The sequence below is a fragment of the Vicia villosa genome, linkage group LG7 (genome assembly GCF_029867415.1).
Source record: "Vicia villosa cultivar HV-30 ecotype Madison, WI linkage group LG7, Vvil1.0, whole genome shotgun sequence".
Classification (NCBI taxonomy): domain Eukaryota; kingdom Viridiplantae; phylum Streptophyta; class Magnoliopsida; order Fabales; family Fabaceae; genus Vicia; species Vicia villosa.
Genome location: NC_081186.1, coordinates 76,974,917 through 76,997,591, shown reverse-complemented (window position 1 = coordinate 76,997,591; position 22,675 = coordinate 76,974,917). Strand labels below are relative to the sequence as shown.

General features: G+C 32.7%; 2 protein-coding genes across 2 annotated transcripts; one reads left to right on the top strand and one right to left on the bottom strand.

Annotated features, from left to right (window-relative positions):
• Nucleotides 1-982: 982 nt before the first annotated feature.
• On the top strand, nt 983-6,605 carry LOC131620895 (glutamate decarboxylase 1-like). Its single transcript, XM_058892079.1, has 7 exons — nt 983-1,215; nt 1,373-1,577; nt 4,165-4,365; nt 4,472-4,686; nt 4,908-5,161; nt 5,456-5,508; nt 5,950-6,605. The coding sequence occupies exons 1-7, from the start codon at nt 1,130-1,132 to the stop codon at nt 6,445-6,447; spliced, it is 1,512 nt and encodes a 503-aa protein (XP_058748062.1). The 5' UTR covers nt 983-1,129; the 3' UTR covers nt 6,448-6,605.
• A 561-nt stretch (nt 6,606-7,166) lies between these two features.
• Nucleotides 7,167-9,905, bottom strand: LOC131620893 (L-type lectin-domain containing receptor kinase VIII.1). Its single transcript, XM_058892078.1, has one exon. The coding sequence runs from the start codon at nt 9,680-9,682 to the stop codon at nt 7,586-7,588; it is 2,097 nt and encodes a 698-aa protein (XP_058748061.1). The 5' UTR covers nt 9,683-9,905; the 3' UTR covers nt 7,167-7,585.
• Between the last annotated feature and the right edge of the window lie 12,770 nt (nt 9,906-22,675).

Genomic DNA, 22,675 nt, shown 5'->3' with positions numbered 1-22,675 from the left:
TCCGGTTCGGATATTTGCTATCTCGAGAACCGGACCGAAATAGTAATCGAGTAAATTCGGACCGGATCGAAACAATGATGAACCATTTTTTATCGAAACCGGACCGTTACTTCGAATATTTGACAAAAGTATCCAATAAATATCCAATATAGTATCCATTTTTGGTATCGGATAAAAAAATATCCATTCTCAAATCGAGTAACATTTCGGCCGGTTCGTTGGTCCGGTTCCAATAGACCAATTCTCGGGTGGTTTTCTGGTTCCATAAGTCCAATAACAGCCCTAATTATGAGGCATGTTAACTCAATTATTTTCATTCAAATAAATATTTTGGCTATGATTCAAATTAGGAGGGTGATTAGTTCTTCCTCGAAATGGATTAATCATTTTACCTACAGAAGTGCCTACAAATGCTAATATTCAAAATTAATTATTTTAAATTATTTTCACTGGATGTACCAATATTTTGTTACTGATAAATACGATTTCATCAACAAATAGACTCTATGATCAGTCTAAATTCAATCCAAATTAAAAGAACTACGGTTGAAGTTGAGACTGAGTTAGAAAATATAAAAATGAGTTTGATATTTCATCCGCAAAATCTCTAATACGTTGAATCAAGTTAGGGCGATTATGAGCATGTTTATGAAAGCAAAAATATATAACTATATGCTTAGACAAAACTAGCTTAACTATCTAAAACCTTCCTTGAATTAGTTTTTTCTAAAAACTTTAATTTTACACTCTCACAATGTGTCTTCCTTTAAGTTCATCGTCTCTCTTTCTTTGAAACTAACATTTTATGTTTTCTTCAATACTCTTGCTGGATGAGACCTTTCAAAATTTTAAATTTTGAATATTACAATATGCAGCTTTTATCAAAAATTAGTTATTATCAATTACTAATATAAAGTATTTATATATTATATTTTAATTTAAGAAAGAAAAAACAAACGAAAAGGTTGATATTAATGCATAACTAAAAATGGAAATTTTTTCCATATCATTCGGTAAAAGAATGAAAACATGGATGATTAGTAATAACAAACTTATATTCACATCTTTTGATCACAGCAACATTCACATCTGATCTCAGCGTACAGGCAGCTAGCTAGTTACCGACGTGATGGTTATATCAGAAACAGCAACTCACATGGACGCTTCAGTCCATTCAACATTTGCATCTCGCTATGTCCGCACATCCCTTCCCAGGTTATTATCACCTTTTATGATTAATCAATCATATAATGTATTGATCTGGGTAGTACCGACACCTCTAGAAAAACGTGTCAATGTTTCTGGTGTTCGTCGTCGGTGCTTCTTATGTATTGATAGATGGTTTGTTGATGGATGCATGCATGCATTGTAGGTTCAAGATGGGGAATCATTCGATTCCGAAGGAAGCTGCATACCAGATTATTAACGATGAGTTGATGCTGGATGGTAACCCTAGGCTGAATCTTGCATCATTTGTGACTACGTGGATGGAGCCGGAATGCGACAAACTCATTATGGCTTCGATTAACAAAAACTACGTCGACATGGATGAGTACCCTGTCACCACTGAACTACAGGTCATTCAATCACTCCTCCATTATTTTGCATTTATTGGATTACTCCATATAAAAGACAAATTTGATGTATTTGATTTGAAATTTTAAGTCTATAAGAGAGATATAATTTAAAAAATTAGCTTCATCATGTATTTACCTTTATTATAAAAAATGAAAAAATTGTAAATTAAAAATTATACAAGTAGTATTAATTACATAATACAATTAAAAAAATAATTTTGAAAGTTAAATGTAATTAGTAATTATTTATCTTGGGAATATTTTTTTTCCACACATGAGTCAATATTTTTTGAACCATGATAGTAACTAAATCTTGTTAACTTGTGTACTACTAATATCACATGTTAAAGGATCATCAAAAGAATTTTTTTAATGTACAATTTTCAGTAGAATTTTTTTAAGTACTCTATCCATCATAAATTATTAGTCATTTGAAGTATTCACTCAAATTAAATAATGTAATTAATTTTGTATAAGAAAAAGACATTAAATAAGGCATTATTGTTCTTCATGAATTATATAAGTAAATTAAAAAAATTAAGAAGAATAATAAATAATAGAAAAAAATAATCTCGTCAAACCAACTTAATTATTTATGGACATTCAATTGCAGAGAGGTTTAAATAAATTGTAGTCATTAAACTAAAAAGACATTAATAGTTGTGGTTAAGGTAGTACTAATTAATGTACTTATGTGGTTTGTCTGCTTTCAAAATACATCATATTGTCTCCGATCGATTAGTTTATTAAATTTGACTAATTGGAATGTTTAATGCTAAACTATTCTTTGAGTGAAGAAATTTCATTTAATTATTCAGAATTAGTCAAACAAAAAAAATTGAGAGTTTTTTGGGACAATTAACCTCTATATATGAAACTCTGGGAAAAATTATTGGTTTATATTTACGTGTGCACTGACTTAGCAACGAGTATCCAAAACAGATAATTAAATTCCACATTTTTAAAAGCTATTAAAGAGTGCCCCTGGGACACTTGTTAGCATTTCCCTTTTTAAAAATAAATGACAATTAATCAAGTTTTATTCTTTTTGTAATAAATGAAAATTACATATATTTAATTACTAAATTAACTTATTCACTCTCTCTTTTATTTACTACCTAATTTATATGCTTGAACCAAATAAAATTCGAAATTTGAATTTCATAACTTCATTTCAATATTATTATCATTTTAATACAAGAACATGATTTATTATAAACAAAATAAACTAAAAAAATATTAAAAATTCTTTAAAAATTAACAATAAAATATTGAATTTTTTAATAAAAAATTTTTATATTCAATTTAAATATTTAAATGTTTTGATAAATTTAAGAAAAAAACATTAAATTAAAAAGTAGTTGCTATTGAAAATGAAATATGAAAAAACAATAATAGGTAATAAATGAAAATGAAAAAAATTGTAACGTCTTATATTTTTTCTTTATGGTTTTAAAATTTTCAATTTTTTTTTCTTAAATAACACTATTAATAAACTCTCTTTTTAAAAATATTAATGAATCTATCACGTAATTAATGATCCTTAACCAGTGCCCCCGGGGCACTGGTTAGCATTGCCCTTTAATGTAAATATTCAACGACAAATATATATATTTACTCCAACATTCAGAATAATAACTTCAACATGTTTTAAAAAAATTGGAGTCGAAACTTCAACATTTAAGCATTTCATTAATATCCCCAACATTAAACTTAACAATAGAGATTTCACATTAAGTTGTAGATCATTTTTACAACATTAAAGATCCACATCCTTAATATTGTAAATAGTTTTAAATTTTTCATAATGAAGTTATTGTTGTGGATTGCCTAAGAAGTTTATTGTTCTAGATCTTTTATGAATCCTTTAATGTTCTATTCTTATTGACTCAAATAAAAAAACTATATTGTGAATTTTTTTGAATATATTTTCTCCATAGCTACTATATTCCCACTTTCAACATTTTTCCAGTGTAATTTATTTTTCATCCTTGAAAGTTGAAAGTATAAAAACAAACTTAATTTGTCTTTTTTACAACAGAATTTGGCAAAAATCCAACCCTATCCACCTCATTCCCAAATTTTTCTGAGTCTCCCACATGCATGATAACTCTCTGAAAATAATAATAATATTATGATATCAAATAAGTGAAGGAAAATCTCTACCTCTACAAATATAAAGTAATTAAACTTTTTAACCAATGAGAGGAATACAAAAGTTAACATCACACTCTTCTCTATCTATAAAAAACAAATAAGGTCAAATATGAATCCATGTGCTGCTAAAAGAAGAAACTCCAAGTTGTCATGCATGTGGGTCTTGACAAGTAACTTAATCTTTACACAACAAATTATTACTAACATTGTACTAGCTAGTATATCCAAAATTTTCTACTATTCTAATAAACCCTCAAGCTATTAAAATTTGACATAACAGAGTCTTCTGAAAAATGGTGTGTCTGTGTTCGTGTCAGTGGCGTGTTTGATTGTCTGGTTTAAGTGTTTCATAGAAAATTGAAGTTATTGAAAATTTCAAAATATTGAGTTTATAACTATTTTGAATTTGAAATGACACATTACCATGCAGAACCGTTGTGTTAACATGATAGCTCATCTTTTCAATGCACCACTTGAAGAGTCAGAACCTGCAGTTGGCGTTGGCACTGTTGGTTCATCAGAGGCCATAATGTTAGCAGGTTTGGCATTCAAGAGGAAGTGGCAAAACAGAATGAAAGCTGAAGGGAAGTCTTGTGACCATCCCAACATTGTCACTGGTGCCAATGTTCAGGTCTCTACCACATGTTTTGTTCTGCCAATTGTTGTACAAGAGCATCCTTTGAGCACTAATTTTTATAAATGAGTCGTTAATCGAGTTTGATCGTGTTGGCCTGAAGGTTTGCTGGGAGAAATTCGCGAGGTACTTTGAGGTTGAACTGAAAGAGGTGAAGCTGAGTGAAGGATACTATGTAATGGATCCTGAAAAAGCTGTGGAAATGGTGGACGAGAACACCATTTGCGTCGCCGCTATTCTTGGTTCCACACTAAACGGAGAGTTCGAAGATGTCAAACGCTTAAATGATCTCCTATTAGAAAAAAATAACGAAACCGGGTACCTCTCTCACTCTTTGTAGGATCCGGATTCCTTGTAGTAATAAATGAGGCTTAAGCAATCTCGACCATCGATTTTATCGGACAGTCGAGATCCATAAATGTGTGACGCAATTACTGCATGGAATTCGTTGGACAGAATAAAAGAGGCATAAATGCTTCTTATTTTGCATACCAAATTTAAAACTTAGACTTGAATTGACATGTGAAATTCTCTGGTAGTTGGGACACTCCAATCCATGTGGATGCAGCCAGTGGTGGATTCATTGCACCATTTCTATATCCAGAACTTGAGTGGGACTTTCGTTTACCACTAGTGAAGAGTATTAATGTTAGTGGACACAAATATGGTCTAGTCTATGCTGGTATTGGTTGGGTTATCTGGAGAAGCAAAGAAGACCTTCCTGATGAACTCATCTTTCATATTAACTACCTTGGAGCTGACCAACCCACCTTTACTCTCAATTTCTCCAAAGGTAAACACACAAATGACAGTTTGAATTACTCCTACTGTTTTCCACGTCCCAAGTTTTTGGAGACCGTGTAGATTAATCGCAGTTTAACCATGAAAAAAGTAGAGGGTCTATTTAACCACAACTTAAATTTTGTGACAAACATTATTTAGAGTCCCTAATTCGCTACGGTTAAATTTTGGACCCTGTGCGGAAGTCCGCCTTGCATGCCCTCAAAGACGGCCATGCTGTTTTCTAGTGCTATTTATTGACTTTTACTTGATCGTACTGATTTCTTTCATAAACTAACCGATGCAGGTTCTAGCCAAGTTATTGCTCAGTACTACCAATTGATTCGTTTGGGTTATGAGGTAAATAAGACACAATGAAAGTAACAAACTCTAGCAATCAATTTGTTGCTAGAGAAATGCTAGCAACACTCTCTTTTGAACACTCTCTCAAACACTCACTTTCTTATTGGTTAAAACATGTGTGGGTCCTACTACTTTATGTGGGACCTATTTTCAAAATGAGGGGCCCACACATGTTTCAACCAATAAGAAAATGAGTGTTTGAGAGAGTGTTCAAAAGAGAGTGTTGCTAGCACTCCTCTTTGTTGCTATACTCTACATGTAAGCTATTTGTAAACTCACAAGTACTATGCTCTTATAGCATAAGCCTTTTTCATACAAGTGTTTATGAAAAACCATAGATGACCTGAGTCAGAAGAACTTTACAGCATCAGGTCATCTTTTTATAATTACATAATCTTGTATATAACTGATGACTTCTGTGTTAAATTGGGTTTGTAGGGATATAGAAATGTGATGGAAAATTGTAGAGACAACATGATGGTACTTAAGGATGGACTGGAAAAAACGGGTCGGTTTGACATTGTATCCAAAGACGAAGGCGTGCCATTAGTGGCCTTCACTTTGAAGGACCACAGCCAGTTTAACGAATTCCAAATATCTGATATGCTGAGGCGCTTTGGTTGGATAGTGCCAGCATACACCATGCCACCAGATGCAGAACACGTGACAGTGCTCCGCGTTGTGATCAGGGAGGACTTTTCGCGTACCTTTGCAGAGCGTCTTGTTATTGATATCACCAAGGTTATCCACGAGCTGGATCTGGTTCCTGCAAGGGTAGTCAGTACCAGCACCGTAACAGTTAGTGGAGAAGAAGAAGCAAATGACGCTGGCCAAGTAACGATTGCTAAGAAGAGTGTTCTCGAAACTCAAAGGGAAGTCAGTACGGCTTGGAAGAAATTTGTGATGAACAAGAAGAAAACGAATGGTGTTTGTTAGAGCCTTGTTTTAGATCATTTTGAAGCTATATAAGGGTGAAGTCATGCATTGTTTTACATATAAATTAGACAGTATATTTGAGTAACTCAAGCCATTTTTCTAATTCAAATTTTGATTGGTGTGAAAACCTATTAGACATGTATGCTCTCAACTCCGAATTATTAAATGTATACATTTACTCATTATTAATTATTCTTAAAATTTAATGCACAATTTCTGATGAAGTGTTGATTTTTAAAAGCTTTGTTTTATAATACAGTCAAATGTAAAAAAAAAGAGTCACAGTTTAACACATGTATGTGTGTTAACTAACCTGAGATAAAGCCTTCACATATCAATATGCTCATTCAACTCCAATTCCTCTTCAACGTTTTAGCAACACAGAACCAAGAAATCCACCGTGCTAGAAAGGTCGATTGCAGGATAATCAGTTAATCACTGCCATATACAGTATTCAACGGCAGAATGGCTTCTCACTTGTATTTGCATGACTTGGAAAGAATAGCTATTGACTGCATACTAGAAGGTTGACATCTAAACAGTAGATATCGAACAAGATGTTTGTAATAGCATAAGTTTGCCAAGGAGATGAGTATAAGGTATTTAAACTAAACTTACTCATTTAGCATATTAAATATCGACAAATTATTGGTATGTACAATTATCTACAATGAATATACAGAAACTTGGAAAGCCATGGAAAGGGCAAATGAGAAGGCTTTGGAAAAATGTCATCTTTATTATACCAGGGTAACATAATTAACATTGTCAACAGAAAGCTTGTTTAACATCAATAGCTTAATTCAAACTTGCCTTATACAAGGGGGCATCCATTAGAACTAGAACAATGATCTAAGCAAAATTTCCATAACCCTTTCCGGATTGTGCCAGTAACGTTCCATACTAACACCTTGCATTGCTCAGAGCATCATATGAATGAACCACTTGAGTCAGTTTGTGCCAAAATGTGTAAATCAGAGACAGAATTGCATAAACTCCAAAATTTCTTTCTCGAGGTCCTTAATTGCATGTTATTGACATTTACTTTACATACATGAACAAATGAATACATATATCTCTATCTCTATTTACACTGAGTCAATAATTAAAAATGGCCTTGTCCAACCGAAAATCTCCATCAAACTATATCTCCGCCATTGAAGCTGTTCTCGGACGTGGAAGTAGAAATGGAGATTATACCATCACCAAAGTCAGATACACTATCTTGCAAGCTTATTAAGAGGCGAGAGTGTGAAATATTGAGACCGGTAGAAGGCTTTGTTCTCGGGACAATTGGCACTTCAGTTTCACCCCCTAGCATTTGAACCACACCTCTCATTGTTGGTCTAGACAAACAATCAGGGTGTGAGCAAGCAAGCCCAACCAAGAGCACTCTTCTCATCTCCGCTTCATCAAACCTTCCCTCGAGCCTTGGATCAGCCGCCATCAGTAACCTTCCTTCCCTGTGTAAACTCCAAACCCATTCCACCAAATTGCTACTCACTCCAACTTTTCCAACACCTGCAGCATCTTTCTCTATGGGTCTCCTCCCACTTGCAACCTCAAGAACCACAGCACCATAACTAAAAACGTCGGTTTTCTCAGTGGCTTTACCTGTAAGGAGATACTCGGGTGCTAGATACCCCATTGTTCCCGCAGCCACCGTGGCATCCGGAGACTTGTCATGCTCAGTTTGTCTAGCTAATCCGAAATCACCCAAACGCGCGTTAAACCCTTCATCTAACATAATATTACTAGTCTTAATATCTCTATGAATTACCTGATTTTCACACTCTTGATGCAAGTAAGCCAAAGCAGACGCCACCCCCAACAAAATCTTTCGGCGGTGAGGCCACGGAAGAGGCGTTCTAGCCTCAAACAAAGCCTTGTCCAAACTACCATTAGGCATCAAATCATACACCAACAAAATCTCACCTTTCTCATGGCACCATCCTTGAAGTCTAACAAGATTCCGATGTCTAAGGCTACCAATTATAGACAACTCAGATAAAAACTCATTCTTACCTTGACTACTATGACTACACCTCTTCACAGCAATAATGTCACCATTCTCAGTCAAAATTCCCTTATAAACAGTCCCAAACGCACCATGACCAATAATCCTATTAGCATTGAAACACTTTGTAGCAGTCTTAAGCTCCTTGTAGCTAAACTGCTTAGGCATCTTGATTATCTCTGATCCAAGAGAATCGAATCTACTCACGCGCTTCACTTTCTTAGAATAAAACCAAATCATAGCGCCAGCAAAAAGTGCTAAAACAAAAGCACCGGCAGTAACAACGCCAGCAACAGCTCCCAAACCCTGCTTACACAGCCCATTGTGACAATTCTTCTTACTCTCCTTTCTTTCTTCATTCGAATGATTCATCGAAGGAGCCATAGAAGGAGGCGGTGCCCTCGCCGAATTCGCCGTAGTATTCATCAAACTAACAGCCGGAGGAGGCGGCAAACCGGAAGGATCACCCGACGATACAAAAGACGAGCTGAAACTCCACCATTCAACCCTATGAATCTCTGTACTACCTTGAGTTGAACCAGAAAAGCCAACATACATAAAATCACTCAAGTACTGACCCATATCAAGATTCATAGACAAAATTGGATCTTTCGGTTTAAGATTAGAATAAGAAACCCAAACATTAAAGTCATTACTGGATCCATCATAATCAATCCACGCATTCACCGTGTCACCACTCTTAAGATCGATCCCAATTGAATCCAAGTCACCAACTTTATTCGAAACAACACTATTAAGATCAACCCCAACATGGTTCCCATTAATATCCTTAAATTCAACGTCCATTAGAGTATCAAATTCAACCGCCACAAACCCATCCGCAGCAAGACCAAGATAACCCCCGGCGTCTCCAAGAGAATCATCATCAGGTGTAATCACAAACGCGAGACCACCACCGATGGAAGAAGGGTTCAAATTGGTGACAGAGAAAGAGAAAAAAGTGGTAAAACTCGCCGGGAAATTACTACCCGGTTGCCGGAATCTGACAGGACGGGAATAAAGAGCTTGGCCGGCGCCGGAGAATGGGACGGTGAGGTCACGTGTGAGAGTAACGGTGGCGTTGTTTAAATGGGCATCACCGAGAAGTTTGAGGCTTGTGAGAGTTAACGTTCCAAAGTCAAATTCAGTGGAAGCGGTTATGAGAACATTGAAAAACGAAAGACCCAATAAGAAGAAGAAGAAAGAAAGAAGAGACATTGAAGAGTGAAGTGAAGTAGTAGTGAAAAGTGAAGAGAGTGTTGTTAATGTTGTTGTTGATTGGTGAAATACTATGTTAATGTTTTTGTTTTGTTCTGAGAATAGGAATGAAAACGAAGGTGTGAAGGTTTAGAGAGAGAGAGAACTGAGAAGGAAGAAGAGGAGAGAGAGGAGAGAGAGAATCCCATGGGAAACTGAGCAAGACAGGTGGATGATGTTTATCACACATGTGTTCTCTTACTCTTAACGGTTATTTTTCTCTCTCTTTTTTGTTTTGTCATAAATGTACTATTGACTAAAGACAAGAAGAAAATGGTTTTGTGTTGAATACTTTATTTAATTTTCGTATATACACTTTAGGACAATGTATAAGGTTGGAGTATTACCATAAAAAAAAGTTTCTTAGTGTTGTGAAATTCAAATTTTCATAAATAAGTAATCCATTTTTCACATTTAAATATCAAATTACTTAAGTTTTTTCTTTTTATAACAAAAAATATTCTACTTTTCTGACTTTTTTTTCTATACAAGGCAGCCAATATTAAATTAGTATATTCATTAAATATTCATAAAATAGTATATTAAATTATTAACGAATTTATTAAAATTAATTATTTTAAATAAATTAAATATAACATTTTGAATCAATTTAACAAATTAATTTATTAAAAATATTATACTTGATAAATGTTTTCCGTTAAAAATATTACTTAAAAAATATTTTTAGCTTAAAAAATAACAATTTTTTGAAGTATAAAGCGGTCATTTCATTTGACATTATTCTTGATTTTCTTAGTATAGACATCACTCTATTTAGTGACGTATGTGATAAATATTACACTAAATCATATGCAAATAGGAGTCTCTAAGCAGTCTTTATGTACACTTCTTTCTTTCTTATAATTTTTTTAAAATCTCAAACATGTATGTAAAGTTTTGGTGTTTTTTAATGAATAAGGAGCCATTAAGCATTAGTTTGAAGGTGGATTAAAATTTCAAACAAATTGGAACCATGTTTAAATTGTTGGTTAAAATACTTGGATAACGAGTCAAGAAAGGTAAGAAGAATATACTTATGTAGCTCATACATAATACTTACGAATGATAGTCAAAAATGATATTATACTATATGAATGATAGCATGTCGAGAATGATTTAGATGTTTCATGTAAGATTAGGACTACGACAAAAAGTTGAGGTCTAATTGTTTATGAACTTGAACTCTTGTTTATTGAGCATGTTGCTCTTTTATTAACTATGTCACCTATCTCTAGAATAACCTACCTAACATGAGAAAATAGGGAAGTGATATCTCCATGATAAGCTACGATGTGGAAGAAGTCATAGAAAAGTTAATCACACCCTCCTTAATAATATAGGAGTAACTATCCACTTCCACATTCTATTGATGTTGGTTTCTATTTCCAAGGAGCCTAGGATTCAGGCCCAACATAGCTATAAATATCTCAACCCTGAGGTTGAGAAGACAATCAAACATTCACACCTAAACTACACACACACAAAGCTTCCAACCCTTTACGTGAGCAAGCTCTCAACCCCATAACATACTATAAAGCCTCTGACAATACTTAATATCTAGGGGTTGTCATGTATTGTACTTCTATCAAGTACAATTGGTGTCCATTGTAGGGTCAGGTAAAACTGACCCAGGCCACCATAGCAATATCCCTTCAAAATTATTGTCCTCAAGTTCAACCTCTCTGATCATCATGGTGAACAAAAGGACAACACATTTGGCCAATGAAAAGTATGAAAGCGAGGAGAGCATTATATAAGAAATGTGTGTTGTTGTAGACGATCTACGTTGCCAAAACCAATCTTTGGAGGATAATGTCCTCCATATTCATCAGCATCAGCCAGAGGTAGACCCTACAGACGAGGTAAAATAATATACCCAACCTCTCTCAAACTAGGTATGGGAGGCGCCCGTCTTGAAGAACTTTAAGTCACCTTCATTAGCTAAGTTTGATGGGAGCATCGAACCATCTGAATATGTCGCCTCCATCAACACGCAGATGACCATCATTGGAGCCCTTGAATCTTTGAAATGCAAGCACCTTTCTGGAACCTTCAAAGATGAAACCCTTAAGTGGTATAAGTGTCTGCCTCGACTCTCCTTCATTAGCTATCAAGACTTAGTGAAGAAACTAGTCCACCAGTTTGCAGGAAGCAAGCACATAAAGGTGGCTGCCACCATTCTCTTTAATATCTACCAAATCTCCCCCGAATCTATGAGAAAGTACCCCGTCTGCTTCAACAAGGCGAAGATCAAGGTAATCCATCCAAATGAGGAAATGTTTGTAGGAGAATTTTAGAATGGGCTCATGAAAATACCTTCAATGAATCACTCTCCTAGAGGCCAATGATGTCTTTGGCAGAAGTAGTGATGAGGGTGGAATGTTACATCAAGGGCGAGGAAAACAATGTTGAAAAGAATGTCATAGATGAAAAAGAACTCATCTTTAACGTTGACAACTCACTACAGTCACGGAGGAATCACAACACCTTACCCATTAGAGATAAGAGAACGTTTAGACGAAGTGGAAAATTGTTGTGTATTTTTGCAGTAAGCAAGTACAATATTATCATATCCACATAGACTGATTGTGCTTAAAGACATATTCAACATTTTTTTTTATAAATCTAAGTAAGTTTTTAAAGTTTCTATGTTGTGGAAAAGTAAATAGCTGAAAATAAATGGAGAATTTGGTGTTAACAGTGAGAAAACTTGCTAGGGGTAGATTTTATCATCATTATATTCATACTTAATCATTTGTCAATAATATGCTCTTCTATTTAGCTATTAATATTATCGCTTATTAGTCTCACTATACCTCATTTATGACTCAACAACGTGAGATCAGTTGTATTTCCTAATAGCCGATGTCTTGCACTATTAAATGCAACAAAATTAAGCTCCAACAGTGATATACAAACATGGATTACCAACTATCATTATTCCGCAGATATTAAACCTAACGTTATGTCTAAGCATTAACATGAAATATATGGAGACTTGAATTTAGTAACACTCAACATCTTTTGTATGTCAAGCCATACCATATAAACAAATTTTAGATAGATAATCCAAAATAAGCACTAAGAACGAAGAATAATCAATATTAAAACATAAATAGAATCATAACGCGATGACAGAATGAAACCTGAATTTAAGATGACTACATAAACCCCCAACAAAGATATTTATAGCTACACTTACTCATCATATTTGTACAGCTAATTCAAAGAAGACAAATTCAGAGAGCCATCAGCAAGTGCCATTGCAAGCAGCCCTTCCGTCTTTTAATCCCCCTATCTTATTCTCCTGTTGAGACCAAGGTGAACCCACTCCTTTTCTGTACTACTTTGAATCTATCGAAATTCCATAAGAATGGAAGCTAAACCCACTACTTATAGTCTAGAGAGAGGCAGGCTCGCTAGGCATATCGCCCATACTTTTTATTGATTTCTTGTAAAATATGTCAATAAGTTCCAACATATTTTACGTAATTTTGTCACTTATCAATTCTCCCCAACTTATCTTTTTGTTTGTCCTCAAACAAAATCCACTTATATGGTTTATAATTTTTGTATTGCATGTTTCCTGATAAGGTTAAATGACTAGGTTAAAGATTTTTGAAAAGTATTTGAATGACATGATATTATTTCTAGTGCAAGTTCATGTTCAACATCAGAAATATCCACACACTATAGCATGAAGATAAACTAATTGCTTGACTAAAGTGAGATTTTAAAACATGTATAAATCAACAGTTAATTATTGGTCAGAATCATGATCTCACTGAGTATCTCTTAATGGTTAGAGTTTCCCTCATAATTGAACAATGCATGAACTATAGAAACATTTTATGTTTTATCTAAGCAATATCACTGGAAAAATTATCAGTCATGGATCACTAAGGTCTTTCTTTTGGTTTTAACGTGGTCGGACTTACAAAAAAAGTATTGGTTTTTCTTTGGATTCAAAAGTCTAAAGATAAGAGAGCAAATTTTTTGGTGAATCAATTTTTTTTCAAAAAGTATTTTCTTTTTCCACTCTTTTACAACCATTGTTCTTTTAGTGATTTTTATCTTCTAAGATTTTGACTTTTGAAATTTGATTTTGTTTTTTCAAAAGCAATTTTCTTTTTCTTTTATTTCACAATTACTTACTTGACTTTCTTTTTCATACATTTCCTTTTCTCTCCGGCTTAATTTATGAAATATCGTTGCATTTTAAAGCGTTTTCCTATCCTTAAGACAAAGTGGTGAACATTTTTTTCTTTTTAATATTGGCTAGGAGTTTTAAAATTTAAAGAACAATTTTTTTTTTCATTTTACCCTCGAAGGGATTGTCAAAAGATAACACGCTCATTATGTAGGCTTTTTGGTCAAATAGTTTTCACTCAAAATTAAATAATGTCTTGATCATATCCATGAATTCAAACCTATCAGATAATAGCAAGATGATACAAAACATAAGTTAACATACATGCCCACTCTTATTATTTAAGTAAAACATAAGGTTGCATACATCTCACTTTAGTAGGCTTAAGATTCTTAACTCACATTGACATGTTTTAACTAGACAGTAGTAAAATCAAACTTTATTTAAGCAACTAATTTATAGTCATGCTATATTTTACAAATATTCAAATATTGATCATGAATTAAGCATTTAAATAAATAAAAACATTTTCTTATCATTTGATCTTGACCTTTGCCACTAACCTAGATTTTTGTGATTCCATGCATTTTGGCTGTTAAAATTATCATTTGAACCATCTGCATCCAAACCTTTTAAAAAGCAATTTTTTTAAAAAAATCAAAATTGAACAAGTATAAATCATGAAAACATTAAAATTTCACAGGTACGTGCTTTAGATTATCCATTGCACTCCACTCCCTACAGAAAATATTTGACTATCCTTAGGAAATAGACAAGGAGTGGTCATGTAGGGATTTATCGCTTAACCCGTAATCCGTATGGATTTCTCACTTATCCCCCATTTTGCTGCAAAGTGTGTTAGGCGCACTATGTGGCTCGCCAAGTAACTTACCTGCTACAACACATTTACCTGTTTTATCTTGTTCAATTTTCTTATCGTGTAACAATAAATTTCAAGGGAGAAAGACATTCTTGTTAAAAGAAAATGCTATAAATATAAATTATTTCTAAAATATCGGGTTACCTCCCAATAAATTCTTATTTAACGACATTAGCTTAGTGCCTATTTTCTTTATGGATCATCCATAGGAATGACTGTGATGCTAATGTCATTCTCACTAAGGTATGGTTTTTACTCGTTGGCCATTAATAATCCACTTCACTTTAGTTGTTGGTCTTCCACTTACATTTTTCCATAAACCATGACTTATATAATATTAAATGGCCTAGACCATTTTGACCTCAATTTTCCTAAGAATATTTTAAGTCTGGAATTGAATACTAGGATCAGTTCTCCTAATTAAAATTATCTCCATTTTAATCGTTGGTCATGATATCTCTTAACCTTCTTCTTATATACCCGTGATGATTCATAGGTCTGGTTCTTTATTTTGTCTAACATGTGTAGCTGCAATTTACTTTTTCTTCCTGCTTGTGGTTGGTCAAAATTCATAAACTCGATCGCCCAATAAGCTTTATGTTTTAATTCTATTGGTAGATTACATGCTTTTCCATATACCATCTAAAATAGTGTGAGGTCTATTGGTGATTTGAATGTTGTTTAATAGGCCCACAAAGCTTCGTCTAGTTTTGATGACCAAACTTTTCGTCATAAGGATATTGTCGTTTCTAAAATCCTTTCAATTTCCCTGTTTGATACTTTTTCCTGACCATTGGTTTGGGGGTGATATGGTTATGCTAATTTATGTCTTACCCTATGCAACATTGACTTGAAGCGTCTTACCCTTGTGGCTAGAGGAATGGTCGACTTCCCATCTTTGGGTTTTCCAGATTTAAGACTCACGAGGCACCTTACCCTCGATTGTTCGCTTGATGTTCCTGATGTGCAATCCATCCAGGTGAAACTGGTGGTTATCTAGCCTTGAGCATTCAACTTTCCTTATGTCCAGGCGCTCATTCCTCTCACCCATGGCGATTTTGGACATCTTTTCTACAATAAAAGATCAAAATATTTTAAGAAAACTAAGAGTCAGGTCAAACCTAAATAAAAAGTTATAACAACTAGATCCATGATCTCAAATTTTTCTCATATACGATTTAGATTTTTAAAATTATCAGCCCACCTACCCTCAACTTGTAGGAAAATAATATGTTATAATTTATTTTTGTTGTTGTTAGGTACCTTCGACTTGTAATTAACTATAGAAAGCAATTGATGGAGCTATAAATAATAAACAGAAAAATTCTTTTTCTATCTTTAATTATTAAGATGATATTTAAATTTTGTTTAATTTTTTTTAAAAAAAAATCTTATGGTGTTATATATTTTTGTTTAATTTTAAAAGAAAAATTAGACAAAGGTTTTAATAAAAAATAATTTTGAATATTTTTTTAGTGTTTCATTCTTTATTTTAAGTTTTTTAGATATTAAAATTTTAAAAAACCAATTAAATTTATATTATTTTTTAATAAATTTTATAAAAGTTATATTTTAAATTTATTTTAAAAATATTTAGTAACTTTAATTTTTAATAATGTATATTTGTGTTTTTTTTTTTTTGAAATCTTGCGGGAACCCCAATTAAAGACATAGCAAAGTTTTGTATGAACTGAATCACACATGAATTATTTGCATCAAACAAAATTTAAACTTGAGACTTTGAGAAGAGTACACTCTCAAGACTATTAAATGCTAAAATTAATCTGTGAATCGATACAAATTAAGACTTTTTTTTTTTTTTACTATTTTAACAAGTTCTTTTATTTTTTTCATTTTGATCAGATTTTATTTAGAAAGGGCAATACCTTGGTCTTCTGTACCAATTATAAACAAGTTCTTATAAGAATGTTTTTAAAAAAATTGAAACAAATGAATCTTTTAAGAATGAATTATGATAAAATTTTCATGGTAAAGCCAAGCAAGTCAAGTGTGGCTTTACGTATGAATGCGTTCAAATCAAAAAGCTCTTTCTCTCCAAAACTTTGATTCCCTGCTCTGCTTCCTCATTTTAACGTGCTACCTAATAACGGTATTCATGAAAATAAAAAAATATTAAAAGTATACTGCAAAAAATAAAGGCAGAAAAATATCGATAATTTAATTGAAATAAACTCACATGCTGACACACTGATATTTAAATGCTACTTTAGTATACCTTGCAGTTTAAATATTGTCCAGATTCTCGTTATCAAGTACCACATGAGTAGAAAAGAATAAAGGCAGAAAAATATACTTTATTTTTCTTACTTTTAAATTCACAAGTATCACTGGAAACGAATTTACCCTTTGTTATTTTGTGTTACTTTTTCATTCTTTACTTATTCCTTTCCGTTGGAGAAAAAATGTCTTAATTTTAAGTTTGATTATCAAAAAGTTAATGGAAACTTTTAAAAAAGTAACATTAATTAACGCTAAGAACATTGACAAAAGAAACAAGTTATATTAAAACAACCAACCAAAAAATGTTGCTCAAGAAACGTTAGTTTAAAGTGGACAAATGAAAACAAAATACATAAATAGTTGATTAAAAATTGGTGTGCACGCAATGTTTGTTTCAATAATTCCATAATAACAAGAGACAAAAGACCCGTTATGATAAATAATTTGGCATTAGATTAGTGAGTAGAAGCTATTATTTTTCAATGTTTGATATCATTGTTTTATGATATTGTATAGATAAGATGCTCTATCCCCACGACAACAACTCATAAAGGTAAGTAAATGGAGCCAACTTTCGTCCTCTAACTTTACCAAACTTATACTCAAACTATGTTCCTTTTTGACAATGTGGTTGGTTACTTCATCTTAAAGCCCTATATTACCTTTCCACCAAGGTGTGTAACTTCTCTTAGGTTACAAGAATTTTTTAAGGTATAGAGAGAGAGAGAGAGAGAGAGAGACAATGAATAAATAAAATCAAAACTCTTAGCTGGTGCATTCTCAACAAAATTATTTTAGTGAGACGTGAGTTAAATAAAAGAGAGATAATATGTCCTCTCTTATGTCTCACATGTCTCATACATGAGGAAACTTTATATCACATTTAAAACTATGCTAAACATAAAATTAAATGACCAAATTTTTGAATGTCTTTGGGATGCTATAAAAAATAAAGACAACTATGTCATAAAATGATGTCATGGCCATTATTTATAGTATCTGGTGGGTTAGAAGTATAGAAATATTTGAAGAGATATCACAAATAATATTCATACAATTCATCATCAAGGTATTCACAACATGATAAATCAAAATAGTAGAGTCCGAGAGAAAAAGCTTACCAAATGAAAGAGAAGAGGATATAGGGGTATAAACATATACTTAATAGGATGATATAAAAGTATGATCACCATTTCCTTCATCAAACCTGCAACAATCAATAAAACAACAAAGATTTAAATAATTCTAATAAAGAATATGAAAAAAAACCAAAATAAGGACAAAAGTAAAAGGAAAATTTGTTGGAGAAGTGACTTAAAACACAATAGGGGTGAATTATGTGAGTTTTAAAAATAGTGTACAAATAAAAATATTTCATAAAATCAGAATTTAAAATATATTTGTAAAAACACGAAAGATTTATAGATATTCGGTCCAATAACATGACATGTTTGTCTCCCTAAACATAAGGTATTTATGTATTTTGTTTTCATTAGATAATTTATTTTGGATTTTTAATAATTTTTTGTAAAAGATACACTAGATATCAGAGAAATCCCATAACAAACATTAGTTATTAGATATATTAAAAATCAGGTACTCACAGATTATTTTTTAATTAAAAATCAGGCAGTAGGATTTTTAACTTTTGTGTGGCTTTTTTAACTAATTTTTTGACATACTCGCAAACATAGATGGAGATACCACAAGTGGAAAGAAAGTGATGTTAAGGTTATTGAACAACAAGTCCAATATCATAATGTATCTAGAAATAATAGGGCAACTAATATCAGAAATCATCATCCACTTCTCACGATCTTGAACATCCAAGCTAGATACTCGCAACTAAAAGAAAATTGTGATACAATACGCACCGAAAAACAAATTTTTTCCTTTAGTGATCCTTACAAATGGCCATGATCAGTGATAGAAATGGTTATCTCTTGAGGCGATTAAAACCATTGATGTACAACAACAACTCTACTCAGCCCGCACAAATAGATGCCTTCAGTCTCAGTGCTAGCTGATACGAATGAAGGCTTTGAGTGAGAGAGAAGGAAACCACGAATAAGGTTTCACAAACCGAATTTTCATCAAGACAGAATATTTCTACACAAGGGTTCTATTTATAGAACCACTTATGTGGTCTGCAAGCCAAAAAGTCCACTTAAGTGCACACACATCATACCATATAGTGTACTGTATATCACTTAACCTCGTGGTATCTTACCATATTTCGTATTCTACTTAAGAGAAATATACCTTACAGTGTTCTATAATTCACTTAAGTGCATCATACCTTATTGTGTTCCTTATTTACTCTATCTCTCATCAATCTGTCCTTATGTGTGTGACCTTGTAGGTTCTTGTGACGTTGGCAATTATATTAAATCAAATTTAACATAATAAACAGTAAGTGGTATCTAGCAACACATCACTGCTACCCAAATCATGAAAATGTCATGTGATATAACAAAATTTTATCGTGATAATACTTGTGTATATAATTACCATTTTCCCTCATGTCTATATTCAACACAAGGCATGGACCGTATCACCCTTGTCCAATCCAATATTGGGTCCTTAGACATTTATCCTGTTATGCAGGATGGACAGATTCCATCTAGGTCACTCGTGTTCCTCAGCATGCTTTGTGAAGTACCCATCAACTGTCTTTATGGTCATCCAGTTATGGACAATGATTGATCAGCAATAAAGTACTCGACTCTACATCTAGGGTCTATAGTGGTTTCAGGTCGAATGGTGATATACACCACTTATCACAATGAGAATAACTTATGACACTTTGCATCACATTTTATGTAGTATTCTCATAGCGGGTCAATCTAGTATAAATACTACTCCTAATATTCATACTTATGTCAAGACTTGATAACTCATTATCCATAATCCATGAGATGTGATCATCAGTCTATTTTCATAATAGTCTCAATGCTTTAATGTTATCCTATTTCACAATAAAGCTCGACTACGGATAATTTAAGAATAGTGTCCTTATGTTTAATGAGGTCTCATGATTAAGTCACACTTAACATTTCATTAAATGGACTAGCTATTCTAGGGACTTTATTATTTTGAAAAAACAAAAATAATAAAAAACATCTTTTATTATTAATAAATAATTTGATACAAGTACCAAAATTATTGGCCTCTAGGACTTACACCAAGAGTAATGAACTCGTAACTTTGGAGACTGTGTCATAGAATACTTTAGAATACATCTAATTTTTTAGATAAATTTCACCATCCAATTGCGTCTGAACTAAGGACCATGACCCCTCACCCCATCCAAGTAAAATTGCAATAGCTCAAAAAATACAATTTCCATCACGTTTGACATCTATAATTTCTTCAATGTAGTCATGTAAGAAAATAGGAAACAGAGACAGGTAAAGATGTCTGCAAGACTTGGTAGACGGTTGAATTAATGGAGCTTTACTAGACGATCTCTTCGTTGTCTAAAGTCCCTGCGAGACCTTGCCATACTCCCATTGTAAAGGATAATGATATACATCACTCTCTTGCCCCGTTTTTACTCTTTTTAACTCCAATTTTTTTGGCTTATACTTCACTAGTGGTGGGCACGTGGAAGTTAGGCATGGATATGTTAGCTCCTTGGCTTTTTTCTTTATTGACCTATGGCCAATGATATTCAAGGTAATGAAATATCTCTTCAATTCTTAACATTCTTCTTCTATATCCAACTGTGTACCACTCTTTTATTCACTGACTTCTTGCTCTTCATCAGATTTTGCATTTTTGTGAATGGACCTATTTTGCTCGTCGGATATGTATATGTTGCCTTTAGGCCTATAAAACACTTGTGAAATTATCTGAATCTCTATCTTTCAAAGAGGCAACTATGTACCTGGACGTCATGTAGTATTTTGTCATTTCATTCACAAATTGTCTTTCATGAGGTTTTGAAAGGCCTAGTATATCATGACCCACTAAATTCTTAGCTAGTTTATGATTATGAACATCACATATAGCAGTCACCTTCCAACCACTACCAACTGGCACAAATCTCAACATAATGGACATTTAAATTTACTACTAAAAGTGTCTTGAGAGAAATTATGCCTCTTGCAGTTTCCTCCTCTCTCACAACCCATAACCAATTTATCTTTTCTCCCTTTCAGCCTATTTGCTCTATCATAACGAATAGTAAAAACAAACAATATCATGTTGTCTCCTAATAGACCGTGCCCAGGATAACACGTCAGTCCGTGAGGGAAATATCTATCAATTAAAACATATAATGAATGAATGATTTAAACCACAAATATATAAAATCGATTAAACTTTTTACAAGATATTAAAAAACATGCAAGTAAAACAAATATCGTCACTGGTGAAGAATTAGGTAAAATATGTAGCAGAACCATCCACCTCAGACATACATAATGAGAACATGTTGAATCGAACTATCAAATTTTTCAAGAATTGGCTAAAAATCCAGTATACCACATTTTCTAAATATTCAAGAAGTCTCTAAAGTTTACAAATATCTGGACTACTTGTATTTTTTGGAATTTTCAAAATTTTTGAAAAAAAACATATTTTTAAAAATTTGATAAAAAGATCATACCGGATTTTTAAAATTCTAGTAAAAATACGAAAAATTTAAGTTGTTTCAATAAAAAACACTATCAGTTATTTTAAATTTACTATGGATTTCTTGTTTTTTTACCGTTTCTTTAAGAGTGAATTTTTTTTGCCAAATATAAATTTGAGATGAGGGAAATAATGAAAGGCTCGCGAGTACTTCAGGAGCATTCCTTAAAAATTTCAAATAAAAAATATACTTTTTAAAAATTAAAATTTTTAATTTTTAATATATTGAATAAATACACATATTTTTTTTAAAAAAACTTATCTTTTTAGATTCTTAAAAAATACCCTAATAATTTCCATAATGAAGAGTATATTTTTGTCCATATAAAAAATTGAAGGATGTCTAGAATGGTGTGGCAGGACAATTTCTCAAAAGAGAACAATGGTAGTCCATGTTAAACTAGTCCAACAATTCCCAAAAATAAAGTCTCTGGTCCAACAATTTTTCCAATATGACAATTTCGAAAGCAATCAATAGCCGCTAAATCTTCAAGATAACGATAGAGTTTGTTATCCATGTGATTATATCGGCATACACACGTTTAATATTTTTTATATTTGTAAATAAATGAGAGTATTTTTTTTAACACCCATTAAAAAGTGCTAGCTTTCTTTCTAGTGAAAAATATTGTTATGCATCTTGCTTATTTATATTGTGAAACTCATTCTCTTGGGCTTAAATTTTTCCCACATTCACACCATTAAGATGATGTTTTTTTTTTGTAAGCAAGAAATATATTAATAGGAGAACTAAGGCTTCTCCAACTTTGATACACAAGAGCGGAATAAATCCGACAAAAAAGAGAATATTACAAACCAATTACATTACGATACAAAAGATAGCGGATCTCTGCAAAAATCGTAAAAGTTACAATTGGAGTGAGTAATATTACCAAAAGAAGACCACCTCCACATCAAAAATTTGATCTTCCACACTATATCATTTATATTCCAAGCCTCATTCTTAAAGCAAAAGCCATTCCTTGTCAACCAAATAATCCAACAAGTGGCCAACCAAAACACCCCTAATTTACCTTCTTTAATT

Bases quoted from the DNA above. Each gene is read 5' to 3' on its own strand.
- LOC131620895 (XM_058892079.1), top strand. From the start codon at position 1,130: ATGGTTATATCAGAAACAGCAACTCACATGGACGCTTCAGTCCATTCA. The intron at 1,578-4,164 runs GTCATTCAATCA...ATTACCATGCAG, and splicing joins CTGTCACCACTGAACTACAG to AACCGTTGTGTTAACATGAT. The intron at 5,509-5,949 runs GTAAATAAGACA...TTGGGTTTGTAG, and splicing joins TGATTCGTTTGGGTTATGAG to GGATATAGAAATGTGATGGA.
- LOC131620893 (XM_058892078.1), bottom strand. From the start codon at position 9,682: ATGTCTCTTCTTTCTTTCTTCTTCTTCTTATTGGGTCTTTCGTTTTTC.